Source organism: Malus domestica, chromosome 11 (genome assembly GCF_042453785.1).
Source record: "Malus domestica chromosome 11, GDT2T_hap1".
Taxonomy (NCBI): domain Eukaryota; kingdom Viridiplantae; phylum Streptophyta; class Magnoliopsida; order Rosales; family Rosaceae; genus Malus; species Malus domestica.
In genome coordinates this window covers 38,192,359-38,217,598 of record NC_091671.1, presented here as the reverse complement: position 1 = coordinate 38,217,598, position 25,240 = coordinate 38,192,359, and the positions used below count along the sequence as shown (strand labels likewise).

At 35.9% G+C, this 25,240-nt stretch overlaps 2 protein-coding genes and 1 long non-coding RNA gene across 3 annotated transcripts; 2 read left to right on the top strand and 1 right to left on the bottom strand.

Moving 5' to 3' along the window:
* Window positions 1-4,526: 4,526 nt before the first annotated feature.
* On the bottom strand, window positions 4,527-5,109 carry LOC139189222 (uncharacterized). Its single transcript, XR_011572928.1, has 2 exons — window positions 4,979-5,109; window positions 4,527-4,798 (listed from the first exon to the last, which is right to left on the bottom strand). It is a non-coding gene; the product is annotated as an uncharacterized lncRNA (long non-coding RNA).
* Window positions 5,110-16,753: 11,644 nt separating this feature from the next.
* On the top strand, window positions 16,754-19,110 carry LOC103448974 (uncharacterized). The gene is made up of 6 exons (XM_008388243.4): window positions 16,754-16,911; window positions 17,270-17,352; window positions 17,439-17,534; window positions 18,322-18,425; window positions 18,507-18,643; window positions 18,753-19,110. The coding sequence occupies exons 2-6, from the start codon at window positions 17,293-17,295 to the stop codon at window positions 18,833-18,835; spliced, it is 480 nt and encodes a 159-aa protein (XP_008386465.1). The 5' UTR covers window positions 16,754-16,911; window positions 17,270-17,292; the 3' UTR covers window positions 18,836-19,110.
* Window positions 19,111-20,213: 1,103 nt separating this feature from the next.
* On the top strand, window positions 20,214-23,846 carry LOC103449047 (vicilin Jug r 6.0101-like). The gene is made up of 4 exons (XM_029089462.2): window positions 20,214-20,751; window positions 22,045-22,301; window positions 22,390-22,683; window positions 23,104-23,846. Exons 1-4 carry the CDS (start codon window positions 20,214-20,216, stop codon window positions 23,566-23,568), a joined length of 1,554 nt encoding a protein of 517 aa, XP_028945295.1. The 3' UTR covers window positions 23,569-23,846.
* The last annotated feature ends 1,394 nt before the right edge of the window (window positions 23,847-25,240 follow it).

Here is a 25,240-nt window from a genome sequence, read left to right as displayed (position 1 = left end):
TACTCACGCTTGAGTTGACATAACACATACTAACCTTAGCGGATTGTCAATGCCCAATTGGCAATCCTATGGCTAGGAACGTTTTAGGAATGAACATAAGAGAAATGTCTCGTTAATCTAACTTATTTAAATCACTTCTCTCTTAGATCAAATACATTCCTTGGATTCCCTTATTGCTTAAACACATGATACAATAAATAGTGATTAACAATAAGCTTTGCCCTTCATTAAACATATAATAGTTTAATACAATAAGTATTCCAAAAGCTATTACATCAAATGAGTGGCTTTGTGGACATACTTCCAACAATGACATGGTTGTATCTTATGAGAAATAAAAGTGATGTGAGTGAAATTTTCAAGACATTTTATTCCATGGTTCGCAACCAATACTCACTTCCTGTGAAAGTTTTGTGATCGGACAATGGCAGAGAATATGTTAATCAAGATCTTTCTCAATTCCTTACAAAACATGGTATCTTTCATGAAACTACTTGTCCTCAGACCCCACAATAGAATGGTGTTGTTGAAAGGAAAAATCTTCATATTCTCAAGACTACCAGAGCACTCCTAATTGGTGCATGTGTACCTAAGACATATTAGACCAATGCAGTTTACCTTATGAATATCATGCCATGTCGAGTTCTCTCTTTTCGAACTCCCTTGGCTGTGCTTCCAGATCATGTTACGCTTCCCTCTACTCTTCACCTAGAACCACAGGTTTTTGGGTGTGTTGCTTATGTCCACCTTCACAAGAACCAACGAAGTAAACTTGATCAGTGTGCTATTCGGTGTGTCTTCTTTGGTTTTAGTCCACAACAAAAATGGTACCGATGTTATCATCTGCCTACTCGGCATATGAATGTCACTATGGATGTAACTTTCTCCAATGATGAATTATTTTTCCTTCCCAACCATACTTATCAAGGGGAGATAGCAACAAGTGAGGACTATAGTTAGTTTGATGTGTCCACTGTGGCACCTAATGAAGGACGCCAAAATGGCCCAAGTGGGCTGATTAATACACAAAGGGAAAGCCCATGCCCAGGTCCAGTTCTTCAAGCGGCCAAAGGGCAAGAAGGAGAACATGTTTGTAGGGCCGACAACCCTGATGAGATAAATATGGGAAAAAGCCCAAGTGGCCTAAGTGAGCCAGACCTTGTTGCCAGACCTCTGAACAGTGGGTTGGATCTTCCTGCCATACCCCTCGCACTTTTGACTAGCCCAAATGAGCATGGGTCAGCTCATCCCCTCTCCTCTCTCGAGTGCCCGTCCAAGATCAACCGAATAGTCCTGAGGTAAGTACTAACTCAAAAAGAATTAAACCTATTTATGTATTGCCTTTTAGAGAAAATAGAGGAAAGCACCTTGACAGGTGCTTTCAGAAGGGAAAGGTGCGATATTCAATTGCACACTATGTTTCTACTCATAAGCTCCAGCCGAGTTACTGTGCATTCGTCCAACAAATGGAAGATGTAAAAATACCCACAAGAGTTAAAGATGGCTTGAAGGATCCAAATGGGACAGAGGCAATGAAAGTGGAAATGGAGGTTTTGCAAAAGAATAATACATGGACAGTGGTGCCACTTCCCAAAGGGAAAAAAACGATTGGGTGTAGATGGGTATTTACCATCAAACACAAAGCAGATAGAACTATTGATAGATACAAGGCGAGATTGGTGACCAAGGGATATACACAGACTTTTGGTGTTGATTACCAAGAAACCTTTGCCTCGGTCGCGAAGATGAACACCATTAGAGTGCTGTTGTCTCTAGCTGCTAACTTTGATTGGCCTCTGAGACAGTTTGATGTAAAAAATGAGTTCTTACACAGAGATTTATAAGAAGAGGTATACATGGACTTTCCACCAGGGTACGGTGTTGCAAACTCTGATGGGAAGGTGTGCAAACTTCGAAATGCGTTATACGGTCTTAAGCAATCACTTAGAGCGTGGTTTGGAAAATTCACTTAGGCAATGAAGAAGTATAGATACCGACAGGGAAATTCTGATCACACTTTATTCATCAAGCGTAAGGATGATAAAGTGACCTTGCTCATCATATATGTGAATAATATGATTGTCACAGGTAATGATATGAAATAGATTGAAATATTACAAAGGTACTTGTCTTCTGAGTTTGAAATGAAGGACTTAAGAGGACTCAAATACTTCCTAGGGATTGAAGTGGCTCGGTCTCGTGAAGGAATTTACTTGTCCCAACGTAAGTACGTTTTGGATTTATTATCTGAGACATGTATGTTGGTTGTAAGCCGGCTGATACTCCAATTGTGCAAAATCATCACCTGGAAATCTATCAGGTTCAAATTTCGACTAATAAGGAGAGGTATCAACGATTAGTGGGAAGATTAATTTATATGTCTCTTACTCAGCCGAATATTGCTTATGCAATGAGTGTAGTCTCTCAGTTTATACACGTTCCAAGTGAAGACCACATGGCGGCAGTAATGTGAATCTTGAGTTACTTAAAGGGAGCTTCAGGGAAATGATTGATGTACAAAAAACATAGACATATGGAAGTGAAAGGATACACTGATGCGGATTGGGCAGGAAATATCACGGATCGGCGGTCTACATCAGGTTATTTTACGTTCGTAGCTGAAAATCTTGTGACTTGGAGAAGTAAAAAGCAAAATGTAGTGGCGAGATCTTCAGCAGAGGTTGAATACAGAGGAATGGCTCATGGAATTTGTGAGCTTCTATGGCTATGAATCCTTCTCACTAAAATAAGGCTCAAACCAGAAGGGTCTATGGTGTTGTATTGTGATAATCAGGCAGCAAGAGAAATCCAATAGCCCTGTACAACATGATAGAACCAAGAATAGCTAGATGTGAAGATGATTGAGATTCCATACGTGAAGACAGAGGAACAGTTGGCAGATATCTTAACACATGCAGTTTATGCTAGTAGGTTTTGTGACTCACTTGACAAGTTAGGCCTAGGAGATATCTACGCACCAACTTGAGGGGGAGTGTTGGCGTGAGTTATAGGATAATAGGTATTGGAATGTAATTTGGTTTCCTAGATTAAAGGGATTCCTTCCTAGTTTAGGATAAATACTTGTATTACTATTCCTTGAACTACACGGAATAGATGTGTATATATATGCCCGTGTGGGAGAGAAATAATAATGAGAACAATCAATCAGATTTTGTCTCAAGAATGATCAGAAAGCTAAAGAATGACAGTGATTTGGCCATCTTAAAGTAGGAGAAAGTCTTACATATATAACTCTATACTTGACATTGTGATTCATGGAGTGTCGTATTTATAGAGGTAAAAGTCGGTAGATTCTAAAGTACACGTATGGTGTTAGGTATAAATAGAAATCAGTATCTGAACAAATCCTCTCAAATGTTTGAATTATTCTTGTCGAACTTCACGAGCCGCACCGACGCCAACTCAAACACTTTTGAGGTTTTTATTTTCACTTTACTAAGCTGAATGCACGTTTAGATTTTTATACGATGGCCTTTCAATTCAACTTCTCACCTTAACTAGCCAAACTAATGGCAACATAGCCCTCTCGCAATTTACAAAACTCCGATTTTGATCCCCCTCTGGCAATTTACTTGTTTCAAATTTTGGGATTAAAGAAATAGCAAAGGAGTGTTAAGCATATAAACAGTAATATTGCAGTAAGCCATTGTTAACCAAGAAACAGTCTCAGTGATCGAAGAGAGAAGTTGAATCAAGAGGAAGAAAAATCTGTATGTTTCTCTTAATCAAGAAGTTATTACAATCGTTCACATATACTCTATATATTAGCACAGCTTGGCTTAACAGCCTTACAACTGCACAATCATCTATTTAACAGATTACACAACAACCTAACTAACTCCTCTCTTCATCAAATGAATTAAATAAATTAAATCCATGAGTTTCATGGATTTTTAGTTTCAATGATAGTATTGCGAATTATTTATGCTGCTCGGTTCTCACACCCAACTATCTGATTGTAGGGTTACCAGACTTCTGATGTTTTGTTTAGCAGGAAGATTCTTTTGAGAAGGAAAGACGTCGTTGGCTTACATGAATACATTTAATTAAGGGAATTTTAACGAAAAGCTCCCGGTACTGTTCACTTTAACGAAAAACAACATTTTTACACTAAAAAGTCAATCCTGGTACTATTCACTTTACCCTTTATTTTGTTATTATCGTTAAAACTCAAAGTTTCATGCCATTTTCGTTAATTTTTCTTTTAATTAATGGACCCATATATTAAAAAATTAATTTATGCACTCTTTGTTCAACTTCTACCCACCGGTTTTATTTTCTAGCCATTGAATTAACAAATTAAAGAAAAATCAATGACCCAAAATTAAAAAGAATGTGCAAAAAGTGAAAAATGGTTAACAAGGAAAATAATTAAATTTTATTTGTTGCTGAATATATGCAAAACATGTTCTTTTTCTGAATCAATACTGGAGGCGGGGAAGTTCAAACTCAAAACCTTGGAAGCAAAGATGAAATTTTGAACCACAAACTATTAATACCTTGCATATTCTTTTATTTATTTCTCTTCCTTATTGATATTCCATGGAGAGATACAATACAATAGAGAATAAATGCACCTAACAATCAAGCAAGCAGGTGCACCATATGTTAGTTTTCCCGCCAGTTTCCCTATCGCATTCTGACCTACTTCTGGGATCTAGCCGTTGCTTACATAACAAGTCGCATTGTGGATCGAAACCTTCATTCGGGCATTGGTAATCTCCCAGGGTCTTAACTATGCACCCATCAGCAGCTGCAGAGTTGATAATGGGTGCAGCTGCACAAATGACAATTGATCAAGCATTATGAAGGTATTTTACAACAACAAAAAATATTAAAATTACACCATGACTACTATCCCAGCGTAAATAACTCACTGTTAATAGATTCTAGTATGGTTAACTACTAGTATTATACAATGTTAATAACTGTAACAAAATGTTGAGAGATTAATTACCTGAACCAAGAAGAACGATAATGAGAAAAAAGTTGAGCAGTGACGTCGCTTTAGCCATCCTAATTTTGCTATGAGTATTTTAATGAAGTAGAGAAACCCTACAAATAGTGATGGGATTGTTCTCGTGGTTCCTATTACTTTGTATTTATAGAGTTAAACGGAAGGGTAGGCTTTATACAGAGAAGGAGGATACTGCACGATATTTCTTGACCTAGATAGGAAATGAAAAATTACTATATGAACAGATCCTCATGCAATGTACTAATAAGTAATATATCCTTGAGTAATGTATTAATAATTAATATTGTATAGGTTATTAGGAAATATTATACCAGAAAACAACATTAGTTGACGTACATAGATATCATAACAAGTATATTCCATGTTATTAATTGGTACGTAAGAAGTCTAAACGCAATGTATATTGTATTATTGTTGCATAGGGTATAAGGAAATAATATCTAACAAGCACAGATAATTACCTTCTACTATGGTTAATGTTTACTTTGTATTAAATATATAGTTTTAAAGAAACAGTTAATTACACTAACAACCCTTGAGGTTTATCGAGTTTTCACAAAACTCCCTCACATTTAAAACTAATTAATTACGCTTATAAATTGACAACTTTACCCTTATTGTTTAAGTAATTAGTTATAAGAGTAAAATTATCGATTTATTAGCAGAATTTTGACCAAAGAGTTATGTGAAAGTGAATTAAAATGTAAGGCATTTTGCTTGAATATATTAAATTAGAGACCATAAGGCCTTTTGCTGTTATATATATAGTGCCCTATATGGAGTTTGATTTTATTAAATTTCATGAAGTGTACATGCTCATGTTATTGGTGATTAATATGGATGTATGTGCTAATTAGATTATTGCTTTAGTCGGGTGTTTCCTTGTTATTGATTAAGAAATTAGTATTAGAATGTTATTTGTTGGGAATATACTATCATATATGTGAAAGATTAGTTGAGATTATTTATCATTGTTTTAGATGTGGTTAGAACTTCAGTGTTGAGAAAGGATTTCTAAAAATGAGGGTAGTTGGAAAAGATCTTTTGTGAGTTTAACTCTGAGTAGGTACCAGATCTTATATCAGCCCAAAGTGCACATAGTTTTATTTGAGACTGGTGACAAGATGACTAACGAAAGGAGATTTAGGATGACTGAGTTACGGGGTTTAGTTTGTATAATAAAATATATGAACCACTATTGCAAATGTATAATGCATGGTATGTGACGTGCATGTCCACATGTTTTATTATACAGATTAACAGGTTGGTAAAGGATGTTAAGTCGCATTGCATTCATGCATTGTCATTAATCTCCAAGACTGACTATATGTTATAATTGAGTTATGTGTTTTATGTCCCTATTGAGCAGTAGAAACTCACCTCTCTATTGTTATGCAGGCTTACGAACTAGATAGTCAAGAGGGGTAGGCGGGATGAGATCATATTAGATGTGAGACTAGAGTTTTACTTTATTTATTTGTTTAGCCTTGTAAATAAGTACAAGTTATTTTTATAAGAGGAATTTAATTAATTTTTCATCCCTTTTAAGCTTTTTTTTATCTATTTAATTTTTTATTGCGTTCTAGATTTAAATTTTTTACCGATTTTGAGTTCAGGGTGCGACACGTGCAACATTCTTTTTCCCTATTCCAAAGTTTTGGCTCACGGGTTTTTTTAAATGTTCTTTTGTTAAGGCTCACTGCACAAGTGTTCTACGCCAAAGTTTGTTTAAGTAGAAGTGTGCATTATTTTTTTAAGCTTGTCTTGAAGATGAGTTGTCACACCCCCAAAAAAAAATTAATTATGGGGCGTGACTAAAAGTATGTGTTGAATTGTGTAGTAGCAATTAAATTGCTTTTATTTTTTGTTGTATTTAACCTTTAGATTAAACTGTATACGTACTCTAAGATGGAACCAAACCATTCGTAGTTCACCATCTTATGTCCAAAAGGTAATCCCATTTACTTGTTAATCGGTATATCAAACAATAGTATGGTTTAACTCAATTTAACAACCTTATCAACATCAATAACAGAACTTAATAAAGCACCATTACCATTTGGTTGTTTACTGGTACAATTAAGGTTCAGCACAATTCGTGAAAAACAAAAAATGTTCAGCACAATCCACATCCTCAACAATTTCATAAAACAAATTACGCTCAAGCTCTCTTGCTTATTAATCAAACATATTACAGGCATGCATGAATTAACCTACTTAAACCAAAATACACACTTTCCAGCATCCATACATATCAACAACCACAATTATAAGACCAGAACAACAAAACTCTAAATTTACGGAGAAAAACTCACAAGTTGTGTTTCAACTTGATCTTTTCGCTAATTTGGATGACCACCACTGCAGATGCACGAGAGACCTAAGAAGATGTTAGATTAAATATAGAAATATGGAGAATAATCCGAATAATGACTTTGAGGTACGACTTGAATCGTTTCCTTAAAGTGTTATTTGCCCCCACTCGAATGAGTTTGCTAAAGGGTTCTTGGCAAATCACTTCCAGGATACAACAAAGTATGGAATATTCGATTAGCAAAACCAAATTATATTCCCTTAGAAATAACTAGAAAGAAATTGTATGAATGTGATGAAGAGAGAAAAGAGAGCAAAGAAATTATGTAGACAACAAATTTCTGAATGATTCTTTTCTACTAATGTTACCACTATATATAGAGAGAATTACACCCTTTAGACACATCCTTTGATTTGAGTATGTCTTTTCACCATGGGATACAACACATTGCATCATTATGTCCAATGGACATATCTAATACAAACACCAATTACCCAAAGATCATATATGTTGTAAAACATGCAGCAACCGTTGGGTATTAGCAAAAGGTTACAATGCTAATTTGAAAAGATATAATTGTTGGGTCAATGACCCAACTTCCCGTCAAACATCCCCATATATATATATATATATATATATATATATATATATATATATATATATATATATATAATATATATTATTATATATATATTTTTTAAAATATTCAACAGAAGATGGATAGAGGAGAGTGCTATGACAAAGCAACTTCAAATGGCAAAGGGTGGAGTGGTGTTGTTTTACCCACTCAACGTATGTCGTTTAATTACGAATACGTTTTTGTTCATAATTTTCACATTTGGTTTTGAATAGTTGTTTAATTATTTGTAGTACCATCCTTCTCTTATAGTGATTCAACAAAGCATTTAAAGAGGTATTTATTTTTATTTGTTTCAAATTCATAATTATATACGTTCTGGGTTTAAACTTAGAATCAACAAAAGACGACTTTGAATGAATCCATATAATAGTAATTTTTCTCCATTTACGAGTAGAAGTAAATAGTCCCATCAATTTTTTTTAATACATCAAAGTGAAAAAAGGAGAATATTGCTTATATCATAAAGTCCACAAAAAGAATACAGCTACAACAATTAAGCTTTATCCTACAAGGAGGATATAGAACGACAAAAAAAGGATATTGTTTGAATTAGACACATTTAGTTTTATTTCTATCCTTCTTATTAATATTAAGGGTAAATATCAGTTTACCACCCTCAAGTTTCATGGTTTTCAACATTTGGTACATAAAGTTGTTTTTTTTTGTCCCAGACTCATACCTAAAGTAGGGGTGGGCACGGTTTGGTTTGGTGCGGTTTTGAGTGAAACCGAAACCAAAACCGAAAAATTTTGTGGTTGGTTCGGTGCGGTTTTGATGCCAAAACCGAAATGAAACCAAACCGTTTGGTTCAGTGAGGTGAGGTTTCAAACGGTTTCGGTTTGGTTTTTAAGAAAAAAGTTTACAATTTGCAATTTAGCATATTAATAAGCATTTCCCAGTAGCAATAGGAAAAAGACATTTGTTATGTAAACAATTAGCATGTTGAATGCAATTGTGATGTTCAAACATGTTTGTGCAACAAAAGGGTATCCCATACAAGGTGTAACATAAAACAAGTTGAATAACTTTGAATTCATTTAACGTGAGTGAAACTTTCATACTAGAATATGTGATATCATGCTTCAAATGAGTGGACTTCATTAGATCATTGTTCGACTCTTGATAACAAGATTAGTCCACCCTTGTACATATATGTGTGTGTGTGTGTGATGGTATAAAATAACAGAGGTTCTTCAAGTTAATGAACAAAAAAAAGTGATGGATGATAATATTCTTGTGTGGTTGAGTCTGCACTGAGTGTATGGATTCTAACAAACAACAATTAAAATATGAAATCTAATATGAACATTTAATTAAATGTTTATTAATATTTGCGATGCGGTTCGATTTCAATACGGTTTTCAAAAGCCAAAACCGAAACCAAACCGTTTTCTATGTTGCGGTTCGGTTTCAAAACCGAAACTATTTCAAAACCACAAAACCAAACTGTTCAGTGTGGTTCGATTTGGTTCATGTTTCGATTTCGATTTTCGGTTCTAAGTGCCCACCCCTAACCTAAAGTGTTAATTTTGGGACAGTTTCATACATTTGTTAGTCTGGCTGTTAAATTAGCCATTAATTGATGACGTGGCACCCATATGGACAATGACTGGGTAGCACGTGGATATTAAAAAAATATATACAAATTAGAAAAAGAAAAAAAAAACACCATCCTTCTTCTACCTCACACCCTAACCCCCCCTCCGACGATCCCACCCAAACCCTCCATCCCTCCAATCCCACCCAACCCTCCACCCCTTCTCTCACCCACCCAACCCTTCGTCCGTTCTCTCTCCACCTGACCTCCTATCTCCCTTCTCTCATCTGTACACCCTCTCCGCATGAATCTCTTCTGTAGCGACCCTTTAAGTTTCCCTTCCACCGTATACACCTTATTGCTTGCCACCCTCTTCTTCCTCTGTATCTCTAGATCACTCAGGCTCCAGCTCTTTGTCACCGACCCGTTCGCCGACTTCCCCTTCCTGATCTTCTTGCCGTTGTTTCCCGCCTGGGTTTGTTGCTGTTGCGGTGCACAAACGCCACGTATGAGGCATTGTAGCACCTGAGAGCCATTGTAGCTCTCCATCTGCGACTTTCTGTGACCGCACGATCTGGATCTGAAACCTTCCATTCCATCTGTGACCTTCCGCCATTGTTTGAATTTGGTACAGAGAAGGAAAGAGATTTCTTTGGGGTCGTGGTTTGTCGCAGATGAGAGAATGGAGGGAGGGGATTGGGAGTTAAGGGTGGGTGTGCAGAAAGAAGGGACGGAAGGGGTCGAGGTTAAGCCCAGAATTTTTTTTTTTAATATTTATGTGGGCCTCTATGACATGTGGCACCTAGTCATTGTCCACGTGAGCACCACATCACCAGTTAACGGCTAATTTAACAGCTAGACTAACGGATGTATGAAACTGTCCCAAAATTAACACTTTAGGTATGACTCTGGGACAAAAAAAACTTCATGTACCAAATGTTGAAAACCATGAAACTTGAGGGTAGTAAACTGATATTTACCCTAATATTAATAATCCATGAAAAAACACACGACTGAGAAGAATAGCATGAGCAATTTAGCACTCAACACTCCAATTCCAATACCTTGCCCAAGGACATATCCACACTGTGACTGGTCTTTGTTACTGGATCCAGGAAATTTGGAGGTACATCTATCTAAGCATGGTTTGTCCTGCCCTGCATTTGCACACGGCACATCTAATTCCACCGACGTGCAGAAGCCATTACTAATATTGATATCCATAAGTCTCATCGCCACCATATCCAAAGCAAGGTTCTAAAAAACGTTAGGCGCTAGTCGGGCGGCATGCTAGCGCCTAGGCGGATCTAAGTAAATTTCTTGTAAATAAGTGTATATTGACACTTACAAAAAAATAAACTTGTATGAAATCTAAGGATAAGATAATAAAAGAACGATAAAATGCAAAAAGAGTATCCAACAAGTCCAAAATTTAAAAACATATTAAGCATATATGCCATATAACCATAGTAAGGAGTATTGTAGGATGACACATGTACAACAAGTTCACAATTTAAAACCACATAAAATGCAAACTAGGAGGAAAATAAGGAAATATAGTAATTGTCTTTAACATCCCGGAATTTAAGTTGATACACACCTATTCTATAAAATTAACAAAATTTCAAGGTAAAAATATAGGCACATGTAGGGAACAAGAACTTAGAAAGTTAGAATAACAATAGGATTTTTTTTTTCAATTTCAAAAAAAAAAAAAAAACCACTTAGGCCACCCAGCCTGTCTAGGCGCCGCCTAGAGCCCATCCCCTTTTTCCCACCGTTTTGCAAAAAAACACCTTAGCCACCCTCCGCCCAACGCCTAGGCCGTTTTTTAGAACACTGATCGGAAGCAACACAAATCACAGTTAAGCATTCAAATAAAACTTATTCTTTTCATTACAAATGATATTACTAATTTAAGAGACGAAAATTTTTATAAATCGGGGGCAATAGATTGAGAAAAATGCCCTATCCACTGCTTGCAAAATAAAACATAATGCATTTAAGAAATGATGCGATAACGTTTGTTGAAATTTTAGCTTATTTTTAATCTCATTGAGTTTTATCAAATACATTGTTTGATAACTCAAGTTTGAGAGAAATTGATCAACAATCAATTTGCGTATAATAGTCAACAAAAAAGGGCTATAAGAGATCAATTAGCTGAACCAAGAACAACTAAAATGATTAAAAGACCCAGGAGGGACAAATTTTTGGCCATTTCAACTTTACAATTAAATTTCAGAGAAAGCGAAATATATTTGAGAGAAGTAGAAAATCTTAAAAATAATCTAGACGTGTAATTGTCATTTTTGTGTCATTGTATTTATAGGCTTAATTGAAACGTGTGTAGATTTAAACAATTAATATTGTATTAATTAGCTAGGGTTGCTCCACATACATAGAATTAGAAATAAGTATCCGAACGCATCCTCTCAAGTCTCAAGTAGTAGTCCTAGAATGTTATCAGAATCGTGTAATTAATAGTAGAAGGCAAAATCTGGTATCAGTCCATACTTTATTAAGATATTAATCTGATTTTCCTTTTTTTTTAAGAAAAAGTATGATATTCATTAAAATGAAATGAAGCTTACAAATAGAAAGATAGCAGTACATACATAGGCCTCGATAAAAACTTTGCAAGAGCTTTCAACCCGTTCGAAAGGAAAAAGAGTGTCACACACCTAACAATCAACTAATAGTTTTCTATACTCACACAGCTAAGTAAAATTCGATCAAGCAGACATGTCTTCTAAAAGAGCATCCATAATAAAACCTGGGGGCTCCCCGTGCCAAATTAACTCTTGGCTTGAACCAATCCCCACGCGAGCAAGACGGTGCGCCACCTGATTGGCCTCCCTTCTAATATGACTTAGTTTCTTCTGGGGAATAACGGTAAGGAACTCACGGAGATCGTTAAACAAAGGCCCCAGAGAAGAACAATCCTCAATCTGATTTCCTTGATTATTCATAGCAGCAATAGTAAGAATTGAATCTCCTTCGAAGACCACCTTCGTCCCACTTGGACAGACCAGCTAGAAAAACAAAACTGCACCACGCCCAGCAAGAAGCTGCATATGTAGTGCCGACGTCGCTGCCCTTACTGGTCTCGACAATGCAGCAGTGAAAACTCCCGCGCTGCTCCTGATTACCACTCCCACACCTCCCCGCTTCGACCTTTCGTCCCATTGACCTATCAAAATTGCATTTAAACCAACCGTCGTCAGGTTTATTCCATCGATGATTGGTTCGATCAATTTTCTTCACTTGTGGTGAGTGCCGCTTCTTATATTCTAATAACCAACCTTCTGCACGAATTCCAACCTCCCTCGGTGGTAGTTGAGTTCCATTCTAAACCAACTCATTTCTTGTCCTCCAAAGTGTCCAAATAAGCACGAGACACATATCAAAAGTATGCGAGGAAGAACTTTGTACCAACTGAATCAACCAATCCCGCATGCTCATCCTTCTAAATTGCTGCACTCTCAAACCTAAACTAGAAAACCATACAGCCGCTGCCATGGGTCAATCCCTTAGAACATGCTCAGTGGTTTCCATATTCCCCGCACGACTTAAACACCCATCATCCTGAATTTTTTTACAATTGTTTTTTTTTTTTTTCAAACTATAGAAAATTATTACTAAATACAAAGATCAACGTTACATCCTCAATAGTTACTCTAGATGAGGAAACAATTCTTAAGAGTCCGGATATTTTGCTGAATTGCAATCAGATTTGTATTGTAAAAGTTCTACATGATTATATAAAGAAACGGTCAAGCACTGAATATTGCTAGATAAATAGTAAATTACAAAAAAGGGCATTGCCAGACTCCTCTGGGATGAATATTTCTTTTCAATTCTCTCTATATTTGTTCCTAAGTGCAATAGTTATTCATGGCATCATACGCTGTTGATTTTGTCTCTTGCTATCTGAATTGGCCTTTGCTATAAATGGATGTTAAAAATGTCTTCCTCTGTAGTGTTCTCAAGCAGAAAGTACATGGATCTTCCACCTACCACTGATATAGCTTCCAAGAAAGGTGGTGTGTGTAAAATTTGGAAGTCTTTGTATATATTTTGTTTCTGAAGCAACGAAAGGAAAAGTTAACTGCATTGATTATCTAAGTTGATGGATACGGTGGTAACTAATGATGATAATGAGGAATTATAGTACTGTCCTTAAAGGTATCTAGCTTCTAAGTTTGAATTGAAGGAATTGGGTGAGTACTTAAAATATTTTCTTGGAATTGAGGTTGCTTGAACCAAACATGGTATTTTCTCGTTTAGAAAAAAAAATATGCAATTGATTTATTGGTTGAAACTGGTATTTTCTTGTGAAAAAAAAAAAAAATTTATGTACTTGATTTATTTTTATTTGTTGTACTATCCTTGTCTTATAGTGATTCAACAAAGCATCGTAAAGAGGTATTTATTTTTATTTGTTTCACATTCATAATCATATATATACTTTATGAGTTTAAACTTAGAATCAACAAGAGACGACTTTGAATGAATCCATATAATAGTACTTTTTCTTCATTTATGAGTAGAAGTAAATAATCCCATCAGTATTTTTTTAATACATCAATAACAATCAAGATTTATCCTACAAGGAGGATACATAATAACAAAAAAAAGGATATTATTTGAATCATAAAAACATTTAGTTTTATTTCTGTCCTTATTAATATTAATAATCCATGAAGAGACACACGACTGAGAAGAATAGCATGTGCAATTTAGCAAGGATGCGTGCACGTGCATCTCAACACTCCAATACCTTGCCCAGGGACATATCCACACTGTGACTGGACTTTGTTACCATTGGATCCAGGAAATTTGGAGGTACATCTATCTAAGCATGGTTTGTCCTGCCCTGCATTTGCACACGGCACATCTAATTCCACCGACGTGCAGAAGCCATCACCAATATTGGTATCCATAAGTCTCAACGCCACCATATCGGAAGCTACACAAATCACAGTTAAGCATTCAAATAAAACTTATTCTTTTGATTACAAATGATATTACTAAATTAAGAGACCGAAAATTTTAAAAACCGGAGGCAATGGATTGAGAAAAATGCCCTATCCACCACTCGCAAAATAAAACTTAATGCATTTTAAGAAATGATGCAACAACGTTTGTTGAAATTTAGCTTATTTTTAAGGGAACTTTAACGAAAAGCATCCGATACTGTTCACTTTAACGAAAAACTACATTTTTACACTAAAAAGTCAATCTTGGTACTATTCACTTTACCATTTATTTTGTCCTTATCATTAAAACTCAAAGTTTTCAAGCCCCTTTCATTAGTTTTCCTTATTTTTAATCTCATTTAGTTTTATGACATGCATAGTTTGATAACTCAAAGTTTGAGAGAAATTGATCAACAATCAATCTGCATATAATAGTTAATCAAAAAAGGCTATAAGGAGATCAATTACCTGAAACAAGAACAACAAAAATGATTAAAAGACCGAGGAGGGACAAGTTTTTTGCCATCTCAACTTTACAATTAAAATTTCAGAGAAAGCAAAATATATTTTGTAGAAGGTGAAAATCTTACAAATAACTCTAGACGTGTGATATCATTTTTATATCATTGTATTTATACACTTGAAATGTGTGTAGACTTAAACAATTAATATGGTATTAGGTAGGGCATTGCTCCACATACATAGAATTAGAAATAAGTATACAACGAATCCTCTCAAGTAATGTACTTATAGTAATAATCCTAGAAGGTTATCAAAATCGTGTAATAGTAGAAGGTAAAATCCGGCATCAGTCTACATATACTTTATTTAGATATTAATCTGATTTTTTTTTTTCACAATTTTTTTTTCAAATTAGAGAAAATTATTACTAAATACAAAGATCAACGTTTATATCCTCCTTATTTACTTTAGATGAGGAAACAATTCTTAAGAGTCCGGATATTTTGCTAAATTGCAGTCAGATCTGGATTGTAAAAGTTCTACATGATTATATAAAGAAACGGTGAAGCACAGAAAATTGCTAGATAAATAGTAAATTATAAAAATGAGCACTGCTAGACTCCGCTGTGATGAATCTTTCTTTTCAATTCTCTCTATATTTGTTCCTAGTGCAATAGTTATTCATGGTATCATACGTTGGTGATTTTGTCCCTAGTTGCTATCTGAATTAGCCTTTGCTATAAATGGATGTTAAAAATGTCTTCCTCTGTAAAGATCTCAAGGAGAAAGTATATGGATCTTCCACCTACCATTGATATAGCTTCCAAGAAAGGTGTTGTGTGTAAAATTCGGAAGTCTTTGTATATATTTTGTTTTTGAAGTGGTGAAACGATAAGTTAACTGTATTGATTATCTAAGTTGATGGATATGGCGGTAACTGGTGATGATAATGAGGAATTACAATACTGTCTTTTAAGGTATCTAGCTTCTAAGTAAGAATTGAAGGAATTGGGTGAGAAAATATTTTGGAATTGAGGTTGCTTGATCCAAACATGGTATTTTCTTGTTTTAAAAAAAAATATGCACTTCATTTATTGGTTGAGACTGGTATGTTGGTTTGCAAACTGATTGTTACTTCGATTTAGCAGAGTCATCGACTAAGTTATATGGATCGGTTTAAAACTAGTATTTTCTTGTCAAAAAAGAAAAATATATATATATATATATGTGTGTGTGTGTGTGTGCGCGCGCGCGCGCACGCTTGATTTATTGGTTGAAATTGGTATGTTGGTTTGCAAACCAATTGATAATTTGATTGAGCAGAATCACCGACTAAGTTTATATAGTGTGGAGAGATAATTCATGCACTTTTGCCTAGTGATTCTCACACGAATATTGTGGTTCCTATTGAGAGATATTTGAAGTTAGTTCCTCGTGTTTGGTGTTTCAAAGAATGATCACTTGGATGTTGAAGGTTATACATATGCAAATTGGGTTGGTCCTATCACATCTACTTCTGAATACATTATATTTGTTGGAGGTAATTGGTTACTTGGAAGAGTAAGAAGCAAAAGATAGTGGTAATATCAAGTGTAGAAACTGAGTTTCGTGGTATGTCTCATGTATTTGAGAATCATTTTGGTTGAATGTCTCTTAAAATCCGATTAACTATCCCATAATTTTAAAATATTTTAAAACACTTCAAAATTCTAATTTGACTCCACATCCAAACAAATTCCACCAAATTCATGCCAAAATTACAAAACGACTCGTATTAGTAATTTTTTTTGGGCCTGTACTCAATGAATGGAAGCTGGGCCCAACCTGAAGCCCAAAGAAATCCTAAAGCCATAGAAACGTTTTCTTCTCTCTTCCCCTAAAGCCTTTTCGAACTCTGAACTTCGTCGTCTTCTTTTTCTTCTGCCGGGCGAGCTTTTCTGGGCGAAATCCACGGTTCGTAGGGACGCCGAGTTAACTGTAAGTAATTTCGGGTTTTCCTGTACTTGGTTGAGCTTATTGTTGCTCCTGTAATGGTTAGTACCTGTTTTTTCTTGGAATTTCTCGTTAAGCATAGTATGACCAAGTGCTTGAGGAAATGTCTCAAAGCGTTTTGACAAGTTGGAACTCGTTTGGCAATTGGGTTGTTCGCTTCTTTACTTTTAAATCCAAGATTTTCTATGAAAATCGTATTTATCAGGAAAAATTCGATGAACCCACTTGCTGATTAGGAAATGAGGTTCTTTCTTATGCTATGTGATTTGATGTGAGTGTGATCTTAATCAGCCTTTGAAATACCAAAAATTTTGGTTGTAATGTTTGTTGTTGGCTTCTGCAGGAGATATCTGGGTTTAATTCGAAATGGGTTGGAAAGCGGCTGAGAAACTCATTAGGCACTGGAAGATTCTCAGAGGAGATAATGTGAGGGGGGAATGTATATCATTTTCTCTGTCCCTCTTTCTTTACCTATTATTTATTAATTAACAATTTTCTATTCTCATGTGCAGGTGATGATAACAAGAGGCAAAGACAAGGGCGAGACGGGTGTCATCAAGCGAGTAATTCGCTCTCAGAATCGTGTCATCGTGGAAGGCAAAAATCTGGTATTAATCTAGCCCTGTTATTTGTAATTTGGTATATACTGTTTTGGTTTATCTGTTTTTGTCTTGCAATTCTTTGAGCAACTTTATATAATGTTTCATTCAATATTATAGCATTTTTCTTCGTGAGAAAACTTGTTTCGAATCCGTTCTGTTCTGGTCACTCCAATCCGATTGAGATTGTAGATGATCTCTATGATTATTACAACAAAAATGTTCGATCATGTTTTTGGGGTTATGCTCTTTTCTCACGCCTACCATTGAGCAAGTGGAATTGGTCAGTGTAATGTGGTTGATAGTCTGTGGACAGTATGCTTATTTATTAAAAGTATCTTTGACGGTTGTAACCTCTTCTAAGGGTCATATTAATGGTGAAATTCGCTGTCTTGTGCAATGCCTATGCAATGAGTCCCATTGTGTTGAAAAAATCATTGGGGTCTGAAGGATACCATGCAGACGAGAATAATGTAGTATATGATACTCACTGCTATTCAAGGCTTTTTTCCTTTTTTGGGAACTTTAACGAAAAACTCTCGGTACTGTTCACTTTAACAAAAAACCATATTTTTACACTAAAAAGTCAATCCTGATACTATTCACTTTACCTTTATTTTGTCCTTGTCGTTAAAACTCAAAGTTTTCAAGCTCTTTTCATTAGTTTTCCTTTTTTTTCTATCCAATCCTTATAGTTTCAATCAAATTTTTTTCAATGCTCAAGGCTTTTGGTTATTCGGTTCCAATGAGTTATCTGGATTTTGGTTGCTGCTGAACAATTACTCTGTCATTGCAGGTAAAGAAACATATCAAGCAAGGCCAAGGTCATGAAGGTGGGATTTTCACTGTCGAAGCGCCTCTCCATGCCTCAAATGTGCAAGTTGTTGATCCGGTGACAGGGTATGGATGCACTCATCTTCACATTACGTTTTCGTCCTTTGTTTCACTTTCAGTGTGGTGATCAAAATTTTCATTCTGCAGGAGGGCTGTTAAGGTCGGTGTGAGATATCTCGAGGATGGAACAAAAGTTCGAGTATCTAGAGGATTAGGCGCTTCAGGATCTATAATCCCTCGTCCTGAGATCTTGAAAATAAGGACTACTCCAAGACCGACTGTTGGTACTTATCTCAAGTCCTGAGATCTATATTCTTTTGTTGCTACTTATATAACAAATATCTCAGTTCGCCATGTTTTCTGCTGATAATCGAAAATAAACTTTGGTTGCAGCTGGCCCCAAGGACACTCCGATGGATGTCGTGTTGGAGAAGACATATGACGCTAAGACGGGGAAGGGAATGCCTGAACTTTGAGATAATTAGTCTCCTACTATCGTTCTGAAGCTTGGATGGAAGATTGTAGCAGAAAGAAACGAGACCAGTTGTGATAAAAACCCGAAAGAAATGGGAACAAATTAGTTCTCGTATGTTTGGTGAAAATGATTTAAGAATTTCTTGTACTGAATATGTGCCTACATTTTGTTATTTCGTTGGTAACATTGTACAAAGGATACGGCTTGATTGCTATAGGATTTCTCAGGTTTAAGGCCGTTAATTTACTTAAAATCTCAGATGAACTTATTCTTGCATATGGACCATTTCAGATCGCCATACAAATACATGGATCTCAAACAGGGGATACATTTTTATAAGATAACGCAAAACGCTTCTGGATATGTTTGGCAAACAATCGTAAAGGAGCTTAGGCTATGCCTAATTGGATAAAATAGTTATCGTGGTGTTAGAGTAGTCAAAAGATAGTTTATGTGGTAAAAAAATTTAGATTAAATCCTTGTGGTAGAATTTATTTGAAATTGAACCCGAAAACCAAAAAGCTTGTTATTTATCCGATAACCCACTAGCCATGGCTTCACACTCACCCAAACTCTTTTGCTACCACTACCAGTTGAGAAGCAGCATACGTAACTTAGAATCAACATGACCACATTGCAGCTAAAGGGCACTTTGATAAACTGACACACTCCAACTCGATTAGCCTTTCAATTAAAAATGAAAATATGTTGACCGACACTAAATTGACAAAAAAATCCCATTATAAAAATGAAGAAATAACATTAACTTGATGACGAAGTTATAATAAGAAAATTGTGATGTGAATTATTTTTGAACCTGAAATTCAAATCAAGGATGACTACGTTATAATTCAAAACGAAAATTTGCAAGATACTAGTGAGAAAATGTGACAAGAAAATAAATTTAAAAACGAAAATAAATTGAGGAAGTCAATGGATAAATTTGTTTGCTAGCTAGAACCTTACATGTCCGTACGGGCTCCTGCCCTGTGATTCACATGGACATGGCGAGCGCTGCACAAGACACACAGCAGACGCATCCTTTTGCATGCCGATAAAACTCGCCAGAAAAAAATCCCCCAACTTTTTCTACTTCCCAATTAATTAAAGTACTACAGGACAAAACAATCCAAAGCAAATCCAGAACCAAAACCTGACGCTACAAAAGCTTACAAGGCATATCGAAATATATATCCTCCATTGGAGCTCTGGATTGATCCATCAATCGACACGTAACTCGGACACTGGACACTCGTCGCCATGCATGGCTTCGATCCCACTTCCTTATCCCATAATCTCTCCATATTTATAGTTATCTTGCGTTCATCACCTCCATCAGAAAAACTAAGCAAAAATCTGAGATATAATCGTATAGAGTTATGGATTTGAAAGGTAGGGTACTTGTGGTTTGCTTGCTGCTGTCTGCTTTTTTTCTGAGTGCTTTTGCGGTTGCTGTGGCTTTGGAAGATCCAGAGCTGAAGCAGTGCAAGCACCAGTGCAAACACCAGCGAGGGTTTGAGGAGTGGCAGAAGCAACAGTGCGAGAGGAAGTGCGAGGACTACATCAAGCAGAAGAGGGAACAGGAGGACCAGCGGAGGAGGTGGGAAGGAGGAGGAGGAGGAGGAGGAGGAGGGGAAGGAGGAAGTTTTTACATACGTGAGAGAGAGGAGTTCGAGGGGCGAGGGCAACAACAACAACAACAAGGAGACGAGAATCCTTACTTCTTCGAAGACCAGCATTTCGAGACGAGGGTTCAAACTGAGGAAGGTAGGGTTCAGGTTCTGCAGAAATTCAACGAAAGGTCTGATCTTCTGCGTGGGATTGAGAATTTTCGAGTCGGGTTTCTCGTCACGGAACCTCATGCATTCGTTGCTCCAACTCATCTTGATGCTGATTGTGTCCTATTTGTTTGCCAAGGCAAGTCACTTGTTTAGTAATTCTCTTAATTATTTTAAGAGAGACTTTGGATGCGGTCCCTAACTATGAATATTCTTTGACTAAAACCTTGTTGGTTTTCAATTTTTTATCTCCCTGAAATTAATGTGATAATTTATTTCTATGTACATTACTATATTTTTTAAATTAAAAATTTATATTTATATTTGTTTATATTAATGAGATTTTAAATAAAAAAACATAATTTGTGGGATTAAAAATATTAAAATATAAATATACTATTGTGTGTGTGTATATAAACATGGGTACGTTCATCAAAATTAACCAAAAAATTATTGTATCAAAACATAAGTACATTCTTCAAAATCACAAAAAAAAAAAAAAAAATATTAGGCTTAATAATATTAGTAAATTTCTTCGATTAAACTTAACACGGATACATTCTCAAATCAAAGAAAAAAGAATGTACCCATATAAGTTTAAAAATGGATTAGAAAAAAATTGAATAGATTTTATATATATAAAAAAGGGTACATTTTACATATAACAAATTGGTATATTTAAGAATGAGTACATTTTAAGATTAAAAATTTGAAAAAAATTACATGAATTGGTACATATAATTAGCATGGGTACATTTAGAAAAAATAAAAATGGGTACAAATACAAATAAAACTTTAAAAAATATGGGCATAAAAAGAAATTAATATATGGGTACAAATTAAAACTAAAAAGAAAATTGGTACAAATTAAAAATGGGTACAAACTAAAAATAAAAATAAAAATATATGATAAAAAATTTAACTATAAATATACTAATTGTAACATTTTTAACATTAAATGAATATATTTAGAAATAAAAAATATTTTATTATTGAAATAATTAATGATGTTATTAATACCAAGGACCTTGATCAAAAATTGAAAAGGAATAAGGTTTTAATCAATGGAGTGGCAAAAGTAAGGATGAGAACCTAATTTCTCCTTATTTTAATTATTGTGTGATACTGAAATCACGTCTACCTGAGCAATCATAATATGTAATAAATATATATATATATATATATATATATATATATATATATATATATATATATATATATATATATATATACTCACACACACGTAATATGCTGTTACATATTTATTGAAACTATAATCTATGTGCTGGTGATTTCAGTACTACATAATAAGATGAGAGGATGAATTATGTGTACGCTTATTAACTCATTAAGACGTTAATACCACAACCACTAAGTTTTCACTTTTTGGGTCCTAAATAATCCATTTTTTTCTCCTTTTATGTGAATTAAGGCCGGCCAACAATCACACTGGTGAGGGAGGAGAAGAAAGAGAGCCACAATCTTGAACGTGGAGATCTCTTTAGGATTCCGGCAGGCACCCCATTTTATATACTCAACAGAGACGATAATGAAAGGCTCCATATTGTCCAACTTCTCAAAGCAGTCTCTACCCCCGGCGAATACGAGGCGTTTCACTCGGCCGGCGGCCAAGACCCCGAATCCTTTTTCAAAGCATTCAGCCCCGAAGTTCTCCAAGCCGCTTTTAAGGTAACATAATTCAATTCCATTCTGTTGAATATTTGTCAATTTTTACTAATATGGCGGGTAAATTATGTTTGTGCTTCTAATTAAACAGACGGATAGGAATAAGTTGGATAGGCTATTTGGGCAGCAGACGCGAGGCAGCATCATAAGGGCCTCCAAAGAACAAGTACAGAGAATGAGCCAGCAGCATGGTCATGGCGGCAGTGAAGGCATTTGGCCGCTGCCTTTCCATGGCGGTGAATTAACTTCAAAAGATTCATTCAATCTTTTTAAGAAGCATCCTTCCCAAGAAAACAAGTTTGGCCGTCTCTTTGAAGCCGATTTCAAAGACTTCAAGCAGCTTCAGGAGTTTGACCTCCTCGTCTCCTTTGCTAACATCACCAGGGTAAGAATTAATATATGAAAAAAAATACTGGTTCGAGCTGAAAAACATGTTTTCACAAACCATAGTTGGACACATGCATAAATTCATCCCTTCATGTTTTTGATGACTTACTTCGATCCTTTCGCGTTTTTAGTGATTGACTTTTCTTATTAAGTGTGAACTTGCTTCTTTCATATAAGCTTGTAAACTCATCTTTTCGTGTCTAATGACTTAATTTTGCGCATGCGTGTCAAAATGTGATTTCGCAAAAGTAAGGATTTCTACTTAGATATGTTGCAGACAGTGATTTCACTGAACTCTTGAATTCAGAAGAGCGACATGTTCGTATTTCTTTTTAAATTTTACCAATCCAATTCACACAAATCCTACGTAGCTTAAAAATGAGTAACCAATGAATTCTATGTTTTTGTTGTGATACAGGGTGCTATGGAAGGTCCATTTTTCAACTCAAGGGCTACAAAGATATCAGTTGTGCTAGATGGTGAAGGCCACTTTGAGATGGCATGCCCGCATGTTGGTAAACAACGCCAGCACAGTGGAAGGTCGCAGCAGAGACAAAAGAGCAGCCCAACTTACCAAAAGATGAGAGGAGACTTGAGGCGAGGAGCGGTGTTTGTTGCCCCCGCCGGCCATCCTGTCACAACCATTGCCTCAAGAAACAATAACCTCCAACTCCTCTGCTTCGAGGTCAATGCTCGAGACAACATCATGTTTCCACTGGTAGGGAAGAACAATGTGGTGAGCCAGTTCGATAGGCAAGCCAAGGAGCTCTCGTTTGACGTGCCGGCGAGCGAGGTGGAGAGTATTTTCAACAACCAGAAAGATGAGTTGTTTTTCGAAGGACCAAATGAGCAGCCTCAGAACGGGCTTATGCATGAAAGTTGAGGTTTTGTGAGAAGCCCTAAGGAGGAGGATGTTTCAGTTTTGGGGTACCGATATGTATATTATAACGCGGTCAACTAATGTAAATGTTGGGTTGTAACCTTAAATAAGAGATCAGGACTTCTGTGGTACCTATATGTATATTATAACGCGGTCAACTAATGTAAATGTTGGCTTGTAACCTTAAGTAAGAGATCAGGACTTGTATGCCAACTAAATGTTGTAAATTTCGGGTTGTGACCTTAAATAAAAGCAAGGGATGAGAGTATGCCTTGTTTTCATTTGTTTTGCGTTCTATTAATTTAGTGCACAACAAAATTAGAAAATCAGTTCATCGATAGCACAATTAAGTAGTGAAGGATACACGACTTTATCCTTGTTGCATCCTAACAATAGTGCTGGCAGCAGCTACTGTTTTTTTCCAGTTTTTCGGTTAAGCGAACTAAGAACTTGGCATCACAGTGATACCATTGTGTGCTTAGCCTACATCTCTACGTTAGAGTGCTCTTTTAGTTGTATTTTCAGGTAAATATTTTTATAGTCGTTAGTTGTCTTTCTTTTTAAAAAGAAAAAAAAAATCATATATGTATAAGATCGACAGCTCCAATTTATAAGATGATTGAGAGCAGGAAGCGTTAATGGGCCTAAACAATTAACTTTAAAAAAAATTAAAAAAAAGGGTGCGGAATCGTTAAAAACATATAGGTTTTTACCTTTTCTGCTTCTTATTCATCGTTATAATTTCATTACAAACAATCAATATCTCGTGGCATTGTAAGAATATATATATAGAGGGTAATGTTAGGAAGACTAAATGTGTGAACTAACAACAACAACAACAACAACAAAGCCTTTTCCCACTAAGTGGGGTCGGCTATATGAATCCTAGAACGCCATTGCGCTCGGTTTTGTGTCATGCCCTCCGTTAGATCCAAGTACTCTAAGTCTTTTCTTAGAGTCTCTTCCAAAGTTTTCCTAGGTCTTCCTCTACCCCTTCGGCCCTGAACCTCTGTCCCGTAGTCACATCTTCGAACCAGAGCGTCAGTCGGCCTTCTTTGCACATGTCCAAATCACCAGAGCCGATTTTCTCTCATCTTTCCTACAATTTCGGCTACTCCTACTTTACCTCGGATATCCTCATTCCCAATCTTATCCTTTCTCGTGTGCCCACACATCCCACGAAGCATCCTCATCTCCGCTACACCCATTTTGTGTACGTGTTGATGCTTCACCACCCAACATTCTCTGCCATACAACATCGCTGGCCTTATTGCCGTCCTATAAAATTTTCCCTTGAGCTTCAGTGGCCTACGACGGTCACACAACACGCCGGATGCACTCTTTCCATCCAGCTCGTATTCTATGGTTGAGATCTCCATCTAATTCTCCGTTCTCTTGCAAGATAGATCCTAGGTAACGAAAACGGTCGCTTTTTGTGATCTTCGCTAGATTGCTCCGGTCATTAGTGTGGATAAGTATATAAATGGATAGAGATAGGAAAGCAAACACAAGATGTACGTGGTTCACCCAGATTGGCTACGTCCACGGAATAGAAGAGTTCTCATTAATTGTGAAGGGTTTACACAAGTACATAGGTTCAAGCTCTCCTTTAGTGAGTACGAGTGAATGATTTAGTACAAATGACATTAGGAAATATTGTGGGAGAATGATCTCG